The sequence below is a fragment of the Abrus precatorius genome, unplaced genomic scaffold (genome assembly GCF_003935025.1).
Source record: "Abrus precatorius isolate BTA unplaced genomic scaffold, Abrus_2018 Scaffold5, whole genome shotgun sequence".
Lineage (NCBI taxonomy): Eukaryota > Viridiplantae > Streptophyta > Magnoliopsida > Fabales > Fabaceae > Abrus > Abrus precatorius.
The window spans coordinates 12,774,346-12,789,642 of NW_020874395.1; the positions used below are offsets into that span (position 1 = coordinate 12,774,346).

The 15,297-nt window shown below is 33.1% G+C and overlaps 2 protein-coding genes across 3 annotated transcripts; both read left to right on the plus strand.

Moving 5' to 3' along the window:
• LOC113867154 (histone-lysine N-methyltransferase ASHH3) lies at positions 1-11,699 on the plus strand. Of its 2 annotated transcripts, none has more exons than XM_027502233.1 (14): positions 1-147; positions 1,172-1,340; positions 2,053-2,182; positions 2,422-2,533; positions 3,414-3,513; positions 4,166-4,244; positions 4,335-4,506; positions 4,635-4,715; positions 4,884-5,013; positions 9,403-9,430; positions 9,560-9,644; positions 9,775-9,820; positions 9,905-9,987; positions 11,129-11,699. In XM_027502233.1, the coding sequence occupies exons 2-13, from the start codon at positions 1,323-1,325 to the stop codon at positions 9,971-9,973; spliced, it is 1,050 nt and encodes a 349-aa protein (XP_027358034.1). In that variant the 5' UTR covers positions 1-147; positions 1,172-1,322; the 3' UTR covers positions 9,974-9,987; positions 11,129-11,699. The 2 variants fall into 2 exon arrangements, with proteins under 2 accessions (XP_027358034.1, XP_027358033.1); XM_027502232.1 differs by having other exon boundaries at positions 11,120-11,696.
• Positions 11,700-13,006: 1,307 nt separating this feature from the next.
• LOC113867136 (40S ribosomal protein S3-3) lies at positions 13,007-15,297 on the plus strand. Its single transcript, XM_027502197.1, has 6 exons — positions 13,007-13,134; positions 13,228-13,375; positions 13,453-13,624; positions 14,399-14,453; positions 14,541-14,672; positions 14,797-15,297. Exons 1-6 carry the CDS (start codon positions 13,105-13,107, stop codon positions 14,965-14,967), a joined length of 708 nt encoding a protein of 235 aa, XP_027357998.1. The 5' UTR covers positions 13,007-13,104; the 3' UTR covers positions 14,968-15,297.

The window sequence follows — 15,297 nt, forward strand, 5'->3', positions numbered from 1 at the left end:
TGAAGTTTGAAACTTGAGAAAGCATCGCTGGGAACCAAACCAACGAACGCACACGTCAGTTTTCTCGAGTTGGTTAATATATACACTTTCATACAACCCATTCCACTCTGTACGTTCACTCTCTCTTCTTCTCCGACACAATCCCAGGTTCTCTCTCTCTCTGTGGATTATGCTTATTCCCATTTTGCCCCTCTTTCCCTGTACTAGTTCTGCTTCTTGAATTCCCTTTTGGATTTTTGCTGATTCCATTCCAAACCCTCTTGTGATTTTCAAGTTTCTTCACTGTATCCACCACCATTCCCCCCAATCTTTCATGGGTTTCTCAAAATTGTACTTTTACTACCACACTCTCTCTTTCTTTCTCTCTCTCTGTGCGTGGCTACTTTTTTCTTTCTTTAATTTTAAGTTTATAATTCTGGTTCCTTCACTAATTTTCTTACACTGTGTTGTGTTTTGAGTCCCGGGAAAGTGAACTGGGAAATAGAAAGTTTGAATCTTGCATGAAACTTAAGTAGGCTCTTTTTTCTTTGTGGAATTTCTCTTGTTTGGGTGAAGGGAAAAGTAGAAAAGGAGAGAGCATTATGAATGTACGATTTCATGATAGTTTCTCTCATTTTAAAATTTCAGAACTTTGTTTCGTCTTTTATTTTCTTTGCCTTCCTAAGAGTAGGGCTTTAAAGGGAGATTTCATGTAACGTTTATTTTATTTTGTTTTATTTTTGTGGGAACAGTGGTGGTTATTGAAGCAAAATTGGCTTTATAAGAGTAGGACTTGTCAAATGTGGTACAATAATTTACAATGAAATAGTTGAAAGTTTTTATGTTGGGGAAGATTTTGAAGGGATTAGATATCAACAGATAGCAAGTTGGTTTTTTTATGTTTTAAAATTTTATTTGCATTGTTTTATTGAATCACCATTTTGGATTTAGTTGTTCTCTTCAATTCCTGACCTTGCTTGACAGTCTAAAAGGAACAAGTATTGAACCATCTCTCTGCTGCTCATCCTGTTTAATGTCTGTCATTGCACTAGTGTGTAAGAAAAATCAATTTGTACATATATCTGGTTCAGGATTAATGTTTTGATTTATCGATGTCAGAACAACCTAGGGATAAATTTTGCTGCCTTTAATTACTATACTCAAAGCTGACAAATTGTTCTTCATGTTGTAGGCAAAAAATATGCCTTTGAAGAAAGCGAGTAAGTTTTGTATGTGGATTTTGTGGTATTGATTTTCAATATCCAATTTATGGTTTGGGCTTCTATTGAGAAGCTGAGACACAATCTGATCACAAAGGAATACCCAGTACACTATCAGATTCCATGCCTGCCATGAAAAAGGTTGTTTGGTGTTGTAGTAGGACCTTTGACTAGTCCTTCTCTTCAGTTCTTTAAAAATGTAGCAATGTGATAATTGGGTTTTCTTTGGGAAGATTTATTTAAATTTTACCTCTCTCTTGGCAAAGTGCATAGAAGTTAGTTACTAGGATTTACTATTACTATACTTACACCCTTCAACCAAAGGATTTACTATTACTTGCCATATATACATATATATCTATCTATCAAGTCAACTATTCATAAAAGAGTATAACTTTTTCTTTTATTGCTTTTCTTTTGAATTTAAATTAGTAACCATTTTTTAAGTTTCTGAGCCTAGTTCTGTCTCTTCAAGAACTTGGTTTGGGATGTATTTTTTATTCTGTGATACACATGGGTAGTTTTTTATTATAATTTTTTTGAGATGCATCATTGTTCTCCTGTGTAAACTGTTCATAAATGTTATATAAAGTGGCTCCTACTTCATTTGATTTCATCTTGCTGTTTATATCTCTTAAGTTGGTCTTCTTCAGTTAAGATGGCCTTTTTAATTAGACAACGTTTTTCGGTTTAGTGGTTTTCCTTAACTATTTTACTCTCTCAAAAATATTTTATACTACTCTTTTGCTATCATGACCATGGTAATTTCAATGAGGCCTTAGTCAATGAAATTTTCTCTTTTCAAATTGCATTTTGGTTGTTGAACGTGTTCCTTTCTTTTTCTTTTTAACAGAATTCTGAGCAGACTCGTTTTGGATCTGTATTCAATAAGTTGGTGAAGGAGCTAGGAGAACCTGTTGACTTTGAACTTCCAGAATGGTTTAATAAATCAAAGCCAATGCAGTACACCTATATAAAACGCAGTATCCTTCATTAATGTTCAGAAATGTGCGCAATAACTGTAGATCTCTCATGTATTGTGGCATATCCTTTGGTTTATGAGTGTATTCATATATGTTGACCCAGCTAATATGCAATCTTCAGTTGTTTGTAATTTCCTCATTTCCTCTGAAGTGTTTGATCTTTTTATGCTTATTGTCTGTTAGTTGCCGTATAGTTTTAGATAATCTTCTTTTGTTTGTTCTTATATTATGAATTTAAGATATATATCTCACTAAGAAGGTCAAGAGACGGTTTGCTGATGATGGCATATTCTGTTCCTGCTCTTCTTCCTCTGAATCTACTGACGTATGTGGTAGAGATTGCCACTGTGGGTAAGTTTTCCATTTGTGTGTCCTTTATGGCAATTTCTTTGTGTTCATGTGTTCACTTCTAGTGTGTGCCCACTCCAACTTAAGTAATGTTCGTGAATCTACCTTAATGTCTTTTATTTATAAATTTTATTGGCAGTAACCAACCATCCAAATTCATCATTTATTCCAAATGTTTTTGGTGTCTGTTTGAGTGCTTGTGTTTCAATGGGCTATATAGTGGTTAATTAAGTTGGAACTTGGGATTACTTAAACATGCAAATTCTGATATTATTGCAAGGCCAGATAGAATTCATCATTACTGTTTGTCGCAGTTGGTATTGTTATTTATTCACATTTTATAAAGAACTTTAGATGAAGTTATTAAAAGAGACCTTTTGATTAACCAAATTTCTGAAAATTTAGTTTTTGACTGAGCTCAATGGCATCGTGTGATTTATGTAGCTGATCTCACCTAGGGAGTTAAGGCTTCGTTGTTGTTGTTGATTGACCTAAACCTTGAAATGAATTTTTTCCCAAGCTGAGCATGTCACAGAAAACATGACACATTCTTCAAATCCCTTAAACCAACTAAGAATGGTATAGTGTAATTTGATTGGTTTCATAAATTTAACAAAAAGTACCATGCAAACATGTTCCATTGCTGAAAGGACATTATTACCTTGAAGTATCATACCAGAGTGGTTAGCCCCAGTGAAGTGTGTTATGTTTAAATTGAAAATTATTATTTCTAGATTTTGCTGGTGCACCTAACATAGACCTCTTTATTAATTAAGACACATAATATCTGCTTGTTTATTATTTATAATATAATATTACATATGCAAGTATATGAACATAAATTTGCAATCATATTCATTCATTATGTTGACTGTCCCTATAGGATGCTTCTGTCTAGCTGTTCGTCAGGCTGTAAATGTGGGAGCTCCTGTCTTAACAAACCATTTCAAAATCGTCCTGTGAAGAAGATGAAATTGGTTAAGGTATAAACTTCTGGTTCAGGATTTTTTTTCTGGGGGGGTTTGTCATAATATAATTCTCTCAGTATTTTAGTTTATTATTTTCAGTATTTATTTATCCTCATAACACTATGAGGATTAAAATATATGAATATTTGTCATCAAAGAAGTTATTCCTGTATTTGCTGTTCATTCCAAAATCATGATCTGTTTTTAGAGGCATTTGAACCTTATTTATGTAATGTATGCTTGTGCACTGTATTAAGCTTGATAGTCTAGTTTGGCTACTCTACATGTGCTCCATTTAAATTTGTGTTCATATTGCAGTGTGTATCTTTACTTACAGGAAGTACCTGCCTTCTTTTTCTCCTGAATCAGTTCCTCAGTACTTATTCTATTCAATTTTGTAAAACAAACTAATAAAAACTTCATGGTCATAAAAGTAAATTTCAAATTTTAAAAATTGGTAATTATATCCATTTCTTAATCCAGTGTTGTCACTTCTCCCCATTATGTCCACCACTTCTTTATTATCCTAATGCCTTCACCTTATTTTTGTCCAAATAGATAGATGCGCTCTTATATTCTAGCTAGCTTATTTGAATTCATATAATCACTTTCATTTCTCTCATTATATCTACACTTGAAATACTGAACTTTAATATATTGCTTGTAGACTGAGAAATGTGGTTCTGGAATTGTGGCGGATGAAGATATCAAGCTTGGGGAATTTGTAATTGAATATGTTGGAGAGGGTGATAATCAATTGTTTTTCCTATCGACATTTATATAAGTTCTTTTTAATCCTTTTAAAACCTACTTATGACTGTTGACTCTTTCTATAGTCATTGATGACAAAACCTGTGAAGAAAGGCTTTGGAACATGAAACATCGTGGGGAAACAAACTTCTACTTATGTGAAATCAATCGAGATATGGTGATAGATGCAACATATAAGGGAAACAAATCAAGATATATCAATCATAGTTGCTGCCCCAATACTGAGATGCAGAAATGGTTGACTACTAGTTGTTTTATTCATATAATGTTGTAATAATATTTGGTATTTTATCCAAAATTATTTAAGAGAGTAGTTTGACGCTTCCTCTAACAAGTGGTTTTTCCTTTTTTTTCCCATCTTAAAGGATAATTGATGGTGAAACAAGAATTGGCATATTTGCAACTCGTGACATACAAAAGGGCGAGCATCTGACTTATGATTACCAGTATGAGCCCTTGCCTGTTTCTTTGGTTACACCCTTTCAAATGAACTATATTTTCTATACTTACATATATGCCTCGGGAAAGTTTTGGCGTCATTGGTCTCTACGGAATGATGTTGGTATGACTCCACAGCAATGACGGTGTATTCTAAGTTTCTAACTACATAGCAGGTTTGTTCAATTTGGTGCAGATCAAGATTGCCACTGTGGTGCTGTTGAGTGTAGGCGTAAGTTGGGTGTCCGGCCTACCAAGCCTAAAATGTCTTCTTCAGATGCTACATTAAAATTAGTTGCATATCAGGTGGATTCATTTTCTCTTAAATAGAAATTCTATAGATTCCAGAGTAGATACATGTCTCTATATTTTACTCTTGACTTATATATCAAAGTACTGAATTAAACTGTATTCAGCATCTCTGTTAGTTTGAAGCTTTGCTGTGAGCTAATAATGCTTTTGATTTGCTTAATAAATAAGTATACTTTGTCAAATTTTCATTAGACTTGTGATGAAGAAATACATTTACTTTGTATTTTCTATGATCATAGTTTTTTTGGTCATGATTTTTTTTGGATTATGGATGTGCCACTATATCTTCAAGTATGTGCTGAATGGTTTATTGAGCATAAAAAAGCCTTTTATATGCTCTAAAATATGTTTCCCTATTTAATGGCTGTAATTTGTAATTTTCTACAGCTTGTTCAAACTGTTTTAAGGTGTAAATTTAACAGTTTAGATGACTATTATATGCTGAATGGTTTATTGAGTGCATTAGGTGTCATATTCGATTATGGTGCTGTATTTGCAGTAAAAACAAACTTCCACCAAAGAAGAAACTCCAGTATTTTGTTAAAAATATGGGGTTGGGGTGGGAGGGGAGAGTTAACAGGAGCATAAAGTTAATATCCTTACAATAGAATAACCACACTTTCTTTGTGGTTGCTGTGTTTTAATCAGTGGTTATTTCAAGGGCATGTTGGAAAAATGATGATTAAACATCCATGGAATAATTGATTCTAATTGTTTGAAATGAATGAAAATATGCTTCACCTACCAAAAATATATTCTTTTACAGTCAAGCCTTGGAAAAATGGTATGGTTGCTACCTTGTAGGGACAAGATTGTGTACGCTGGCCCTTGCCAAATCCCCAGTGATGAGAGCATTCACTAGGCTGTTCTTCTAAATTCTTCTATTTTTTAGGTGAAAATCTAATGTGGAACATTTTGATACTAATTTTGCATTGATAAATAAATGATTATTTAATTTATGTTTCAATTAAACTTTTCTTTAAAGAAAATTTAATTTAATTCGTATACTACTGTAACTGTATTGTATATTTTCTAAAAAATTTGCATATGATAGATACTCATGCAACTTTGCTCAAATTACATATTGCATTAATATATATTAAAGACTTCCACTTTTTGTTTATAACTTTAGTTTATTTTATATTAATTAGGCCATTGGATACTGTCACTGTCTGATGCTTAGATACAATTTAAAACAAGGTACGAGGATATTAGGGAATAGATAAATGCTACAATGCCAAGGTTGACAGCTAGACGAGCCCCTTAAATGTAGTGATTAAATTGTTAGGACAAAGCTTGATTTCAACAATCTAGCCACTTCAATATCTGACAGGAGGAGCTTGGGATTTTAGGTTGTCAAGAAGCTCTAGTTGTTGTATCCAATGATTAAGGTTGTCATATTTTTACTCTAAATGTTTAATGGAATTCTCATACAAATTCTGAATGTCTTATTTACTTGTTGTGTTTAGTAATTACCTTCCTTTATTATCATTTGCATCAGTTTTTTCTCTTTTTCAATTCTGCCTGTTTGATTGCTGGAATGATTCCCTTTGAGAATGGGATAGGAATAGAGTAATCATCCGCTAGTCATGTTTTGTATGGCTTAGAAGTGAATGATATTTTGATGCTTATCTTACGTTTGGTATGCCTAATTGAGCGACTAATGGATTGGGAAGAAAGCTTTTACCACTTTAACAATTCTATCTTGGTCTTAGCCTAAAAGATTATTCTTTTTTCAATAACACATGATTTATTATATATTTTAGGCTCCATATAATTCAAACGAATTACTGAAGATATCGATGCAGCCATAAAAGTGTAGCTGCAGTGAGTTGAATACACGACATATATTTGTCGTTTTTGAAAAATTACAAATAAGAAAATCTCAATAAAATCATAACTAATTTAGGAAGAGCTAAAATTCAAATGGTTGATATGTTTAATCTTGCATTTATCCGTAACCGCTTATTCACTTACTTCAAAGAGAAAAGGTGGATTTTTTAAATATTATTCCTGAACTCATTAATAATACACTGCACATTATGTATATATATAGGATGATTCTAATAGAGATAACCTAGGATTTACACAATCTGTCCTAACTACAGAAATTAAGGAAATAAATCTATACAAATCAAAGGAAAAAATCAGAACAAATCCTGAACTAATCACATTAATTATGCGATCCTAACACACAACCCTCCCACCTGAGCTAGTGAATGGATACCTATCAGACTTAGGAAAATTTTAGTCCTATAGTTGGTACTCCCTCTCCTATAAAGCAAGACCCCTGACATGTAAGGTTATTTTTCCTTAACTTACAAGTTTTTTTGACTTGTAAGCAAAGAAAGATTTGCTCCATTCTTATTATGACAATAAGATCCTAGAACTACTTTTTAGGAAATCTCTTAATTAATATATTGCCAATTGAGACCCTGAAGGGACAAATGCTGTAATTAGTAGGCCGTTATCCAGCTTCTCCAAGGGTCAATATATCTCTATGTGCTTTGTTCTAAACCAGGTTATGTGCAATACTAATAATGTCTGACTTGTCACAAAACCGCTTCTTTTGGAGCTTTCGTATTTTTAATGATCTTCATCCATAATAGCTCGCAATTTCCTTGTTCATAGCTTGAAATTTTGCCTCTCCACTTGACTACCTCGCAACAACATTTTGCTTCTCCGTGTCATCAGATTATACCACGTAAAAACATATAGTATCCGAAGTTCAATCTCCTATCATTAATTGGTCCTGCACAATCTCCATGTGCATACCTCCATTGATTCCTTTCCTCTTTCTTAAACAGTAGCCCACTTCTCAGACTGCTCTTCAATTTAATAGCTATTTGAGTTGTTCATTATTCCTAAATTGGGAATATTTTTTCCAATAATTCTTTTTCATTTAATTCTTTTTCATTTTTTCCCTGTTTCTTTTCTTTGTATCATTTTCATATTTTTGGGTTGTTTTCACTTTGGTATTAATTGTGGTACAGCCTCAAACATTCAAATGAGAAAAAAAAAATCTAATTTAAGCTGAGCAAATGACAATATCAATCTTCTCCAATCAGCAAATTGAGCTAGCAATAATTGATAGAAATTTGTCCTTCTACAAAGCCTCTTTGTAAAACTTCCTGTAAACCTCTCCAAGCATTAAACACCTACAAGGCAGACACGTAATAATTTTCTATGATTTTAAATTTTCCACTCCGATATACTTAAGCTTAAGCTATTAGGTAAATGCCAATGAATGATTTTATATCTCTAACACGTCCCTCGCAAGATCCCATTGGGTTAGCTTATATACGAGAGTCTGTTGGGTTGTGTGAATAATGCATGTGCCTCCTTACCTTGTGCTAAATTCAACCTAATTGTAAAGAATAGGGGCAGCATTGATTGAACTCATGACTGCTTATATAGGCTTGGATGTTTGGAAAACTCAACTTCTAAGTTATTTGGTGAAGGGCACCATAGAGGATTTTATATCTCTAGCAAATTGATAACTTGATAACATCGACACTATCAAATGATAAGGTGTGAGAAAAAATAGACAGACTGCTTGAAATACCTCAAACATTGCCATGATGCACCACAAACCGTCCTGAAGAGAGCTCAGGATGGTGAATAGCTTGTCCTGCTAAGATACCTTAGATAATGAGCATTCCTTCAGTGTTGATGGCTAATGTTGATTGCTGCCGAATCAGGTGAATGTGAGAAAGTAACAGAAACTCAAAGAAAGTGAGAGTAAATTTAATGATGAACAGAGAATCAAAGAAGAGACACTTGAATCCATTCATTCACCAAAACTGAATCATACAAAAGAGGTCTTGAAATATGGGAAAGCACATATCAATGACAATTGGATTCAGGTACAAAAACTGTGCAGACTCGGCATAAGTCCAGTGCCTAATGTGACAGTTGGCTGCAGCTGCACGAAGTTAACGTACTAACTACTTAGATGCTTGATTAGAACAGTAATGCTATACTCTAACAGGGAAGAGCTGTATTTTAGAACATCCTGGAAAAAGTATGATTGGTTTGGAATCTTGTGTTTCTGATGTTAGAATAATTTCTGGTTTGCAAAATTTTGAAAGGTGAAAAAATTCAATTAGAATGATTCAAAAATGAACAGTAGTGTAGATACAGTGATACACTGTCCTTTTATGGAGGGAATGGGCATTCCTTCATTTCATGGAATGAACATTTCCATTTTAAGGGTGGTACCGAACATTATATCCTCTCATTTTCTTTTCCATTCTCATTCTCATACAACCAATCCCCAAGCAATTAGCTTAATCACTTTTATTGAATTTTTTTTGAGCTACATGTATACTAAGTTATCAAGATCTGCCTTGTTGACTAATTGTGGGGTTTTTGTTTGGAAAGGTTTATCAGAATGGAGGTCTACAAATTGGTAAGCTTGTTTCTTTATTTTTTGGTTCTGTACTATTTTATTTTTATGATGTTTGATCAGTACCACCTCCTTTAATTTTATCTTCTACATCATTAAACCTCCATTTTTCTGTTGTAATTGATTTTTCAGGAACATCTCGTGTTGTTGACCAATCAAAGTGCTTACACAATTGCATTGGTGAAGTTATTAGGATAAACCAATTTGGCAATGTGAGGTATATTAAAATACTCTATTTCTAAATTGTGATGCTCCTTTAGAAGTTTATGTACTTAATTTTTATTAAGTTAACTTCATAAAGTTGTAACTAGAGTAGAATAATCTTTTCCATTCTTAAAATACTGCAGGTTTGGGATTATTAAACGATTTGATAAATATTCCCGAAAGCACTGGGTAAGAGATTCTTTTGTTTGATTTTCATAATTTACATGAAAATTGTCCTCATAAATGAATATGCATTTAATTTTGTTTTTGCAGATCATGTTTGAGGATGGTTGTGTTGAAATATATGACATGTCAAAAGAGGACTGGGAACCTGTGAGATAGTGGCACGACTGTGGGTAGGAACTAATTGTGAATATTTCATTTGTAACTGTCTTTTTGACATTGTTAAATATTATATCTTAATAGATATCTCTCGAAATTGCTACTTCATTTGATTTGTTTGCTTGGTAACGATGAAATAATATAGTTGGCCTGCTATTATTAGTATGTGCTCATTAAACTACCAGATTAGCACCTTGTTAAAGGTGTTTGACTCTAATTCTGTCATGGTGTATAAATAATGTGTTTTCTCATCTCCCCTTTCTTGTCTGCTTTCAGAAGGATGTTCTAACATTGAATGAAAGATTGATGAGCACTATGTATCATTCTGGATGAGGATTCTTAAGATGATAGAATGAAAATCGTAATTTTTTGTTGCCTTGATGGTTATACAAGTCTTTGTTGGGGGTGAGAAATAGGGTTATTGTTGAGATCCCACATCGATTACAGATATAACCAAAGTAGAATTTATGTAGACTTAGGCAGTGTTCATCTCATGAGCTTGCTTAGAAGTTGAGGTAGGCCCAGTCTGAATCTAAGATGATATCGAGATTTATAGTAGATTTAATATTGAGCTACCCTTAACTGTCCAAAAGTCAACCTGGCCCTGTTGCTTTTTCAATGTAACCTACCCTGGCCTAGTGGCTTTTCAAGTGTAATCTATCTGGTCGTCCTTCGACTTTCTTATTGCAATATATATGTAAAAATAAAATCAGTCCTATAATCTCCATGCCCTAGATGTCCAAGCCAGGGTGTAGCTGAAGTTTGAACAATCTTTACCTCATGAACCAGGCTTTAGAGTGGAGTTGGGCCCAACCCAAATTGAGTTGTTATTTCTGTATGATTTTCGTTTTAATAGGGAAAGGCACATAAGGTAATTTTAATCATGGTTGAGTATATGTTTTCCAGTTGACAACAGTGTTTTGTTTTTTTCCCTCTCAGTAGCATCATGGTCATCTTTTTAAACATCCTTCATAGTTATTTTCCCATATTGTTTCATTGTTGTGGAAACTAACGTGCTGTTCCATTCCTCATCTGTTACATATGCTATACCAAGCATGGCTGTTGTTTGATTGTTGCTAACTTTTTAAGTATTGGCAAGTTAGAAAACGCGGAGAGTAAGTTTCCTAATTTTCCCATCATGTTCAGGTGGTGCAGGTGAAAGGAAGTGAGAAACTGATAATTGGAGTCATTATTCTTTCATTGCATGTGCATAATTCTTGTAGTTGCTGAGGCTCTGATCAACAGAATATGAAGCGGGATAGATCAACACAGGTCTTACTGATTGAAGATATTAATAAGTTTTATTTTCTACTGACAAACTGTATTCGCGTAAGCCTAAAACATTAGTGTTAAAAGTACTGGAGATAATCCTGGTATTTTTGAAAATCCTGTCCTGCTTGTACTGTAAAATGAGAATTCATGTTGTACCATTAAATGGGGTTTGTGCAATTGTTGTATCAAATTGTATTCTTTCACTTTCTTCCCATTTTTCTAGTATAAGAAATTCAAAATTCAGAGACAAATGAGGGTTTTCCCACCAAGGAAGAAACTTTTTTGTTTTCCTTTCTTATAGCATTACCTTTGATCAATGCAGGAAGGCTTGTATCCCATAAAGAGGGGCACATTAATCTTGCTCTGCTTAGACATGTATTATTAGAGTCAATTTTATCAATGGAAAACTTGCTTAATTTTGTTTTGTTTTATTTCTATTCAAAATTGCACATTTCTAATGTATTGGCACTTTAATTTTTTGCACACAATGGATATAGGTAATTATTGGGTATGCTGTTTGTTTTCAAATTTTGGGCTAGATAGCCCATTTTATCACCTGTAACTTATTATATTCTAAATCACATGAATATCGGACCAGAAAACAAAATCACGTATGAATGGTTGAGGAAAAAAAATAAAATCACATGATACACTACAAGTATTTATATTTGTAACTTCTAACTAATTTAATTAATAGATAAACTTTTATTGTTAGTTTATGATGTTTTTTAGATGTTACTTACCGTTTTGCATTAGGTTATAACTTGTAACTTATCATTATCTTTTTCTATCTTCAATATTTTCATAAAATTTGTCCTTCCAAATTTCATGTTATTTTAAATTTTTATATATCTTACGCTAATATATTAATTTTAAAAAAAATATTTAATCTTATAAAATTATTGAAATTTAAAAATAACTCAAACCTAAGATTTTACTTCGTTCTAAAAATAGTTATATATACATATAATTTTATGTTATTTTATATTTATGAATTCTAATGGTAAATTTATTTTATATGATAAATTCATTTTACAATTTTATCATTTTATCTAAACCTCCGTCATCATTTTAGAATGAGGCAAATATAAGTATTTTTTAAGTTTGACGATTTTTTTCTCTTTTTACTTTAAAATGTGGTATCATCTCTTCCTCCTCCTAAAAAATTTAAATTTAATAATTTTAAGTTAAAAATTAGTATTTTAACTTTTAGTTAAGACTTTTTACTTGTAACTTGTCAAATATATTTCTAAAAGTATCTTGATCTATATATTACAAATTAAAAAACATCTTGCCGATTAAGTTACACTTAAAACAGGATTATAACGTTTGTTATCATATAAAATGTATTTGAATTTTTAAAAAAATCATTGAATAATAATTTTTTTATATATAAAGTTAGATCAAATTACTTTTCTCTCAAAATTGGTTCGATTTGTTAATATTCTTAACTATATTTGTAAACAAAAACAAAATCTATTCACAAAACTAATAAATATTAACGTTTTTGGTCTTGAAACATGATAATAATATCCAAATTATTTCTTATATATTTTGCAACAAGTCTATACTAACTTCACAATGTTATAACAATACTAAATTGCCAAAATAACATTAAACCTTTTTTTGATAGGATAAATTGGGCGAATCCAGATTATGACCCAATTTTAATTTTTTTTTAAAAATCTCTAACAATAAATTCAAGTAACCTGAACCGTCAGATTAATGGTGTCCTCTACCTATAAATACAATCTTTATCAGTACTCTGCGCCTTCCACCTCCAGAATTAGGGTTTGCAGTGACAACCTTCACTCTCTGTTTTGATCAGACTCTGCTCTTTTTTCTTCCTGTTGACAACCATGGCAACTCAAATGAGCAAGAAGAGAAAGGTGAGTGCTACACCGAACGATAAACAGGAGCATCATTTTCTCTTCACATTTTCCGTTTTCTGTCTCAATTTAATGTGTTAAGTTTTTGTGCAGTTCGTAGCCGATGGAGTTTTCTTCGCTGAATTGAACGAGGTTTTGACGCGAGAATTGGCTGAAGACGGTTACTCTGGTGTGGAGGTTAGGGTTACGCCGATGCGCACGGAAATCATCATCAGAGCCACAAGAACCCAAGCTGTTCTTGGTGCGTATGTTCTAGAACCTTCCATTGCTTCGGTGGAATCGAATATTGAATATTGAATGGTCTACTTTGTTGTGTAGGTGAGAAGGGGAGGAGAATTAGGGAACTTACCTCAGTGGTTCAGAAGAGGTTCAAGTTCCCTGAGAACAGTGTGGAGCTTTATGCTGAAAAGGTTAATAACAGAGGTCTCTGTGCTATTGCTCAGGCTGAGTCTCTTCGCTATAAGCTCCTTGGTGGCCTTGCTGTTCGTAGGTACGTTAATTTGTTTAGTCATTCTTATGTATATATTAATTTTAGATTTGATATTGATATAAATGCGCCTTCGATTGGTTAGGTTATCGTGAATTAGGAATTTCTATTAGGAAAATACGACACTCCTTGTTTGTGTCTTGCACTGGTTGATCAGGTTAAATGCTGGATGACATTTTTATTTTATTTGATTTGACGATTTACATACTGGCAATCTGCTAAATGTTGTTCGTAAGTGTATAGGGGTATAGCTAGCCTTGAGTTGTTAAGGTGTTGTGTTAAGCTTTAGATGCTATTTAGATTCTAGGCTAATGCAAGCATGGAGTTCCTTGGGGAATACATGATCCCAGCCTAACTTTCCCCGTCAGCAGTATAAAATGCATTATACAGCGATCACAGTATGATGGCTGCTTGTGTTATAACCTGTTTTTTATTTTTAGTGTGTGCTGTATGGCTGTAGCTATATTCCTTTGGTTCTTCATTTATTCGTTTGTTGACTGTTGATAGTATACCTTTGATTTCTTCAAGTTCTTATGTAGTTATGTATACTCCTGTAATATAAAGTTAATCTGCTCTTTTTTAATGTTCTACCTTGATACATGCTTGCTTCGCATGGTAGACCTGCCTTCTGTGACTCCATATTTCCAAGTTTTACTTTGCTAATGTGTTTTGGAAGTTGAAAGGCTCAGTTTTTAAATTTTTTCTTTTTATTTGCTTTAATACAATTTTTCAACGTGTTTTTAATAACTTTAGGAAACTCTTATCTATCTGTTTCAGGGCCTGCTATGGTGTTTTAAGATTTGTTATGGAAAGTGGTGCCAAGGGATGTGAGGTATGTTCTGCAGAAGCAGCTATGAACCTATGTTGTTATTCTGCTTCATGTAATGATTTTGTTGTAATTGCCGTTTGATTTGTGTAGGTAATTGTTAGTGGAAAACTGAGAGCCCAGAGAGCTAAATCCATGAAGTTCAAGGATGGCTACATGATTTCTTCTGGACAACCAGTGAAGGATTATATTGACTCTGCTGTGAGACATGTACTTCTCAGACAGGTTTGTTTCTATTATTCTTCATACATATTTGATACAATTTTTTCTGGCACTTGGGTTATTTATTCTGTGTTATTATGGAGTATGGAGCAATAGCACTAATAAGTTTTTCCTCCCTGTCTTTTAGGGTGTTCTTGGTATCAAGGTGAAGATCATGCTTGATTGGGATCCTAAAGGGAAACAGGGTCCTAAGACTCCCCTCCCTGATATTGTCACAATCCATGCACCAAAAGAGGAAGAGGAATACATCCGGCCTGCTGCTGTTTTGTCAAATGATATCGAGGTTCCTGTTGCTTGAAAATGTTTTGATTTCTCTGGAGTAGTGATTCATAGCACCCGAGTACTTAGCATGCTGTGTTTGTTGGCAAACCTCGTTCAGAATTTTGTAGTTTCTTTTCTGTTTTAGAAAATTTTGCACTCGCAGCAGTATATGGATTCAAGGATAAATTATTTTCTATTTTTTCCTTCTCAGCAGTTCGAATTGTGTTTTTGGTTCATACCGATGATTTGGGTCTGTGTTATTTACCGTTAGTATCATGTTAAACATTAGTGGAAGTGAAGGCGAATTTTAAGTAGTGCAGCTAACTATTAGATTTCTTAATTAAAAAAAAAATATTGATTTTCGCTG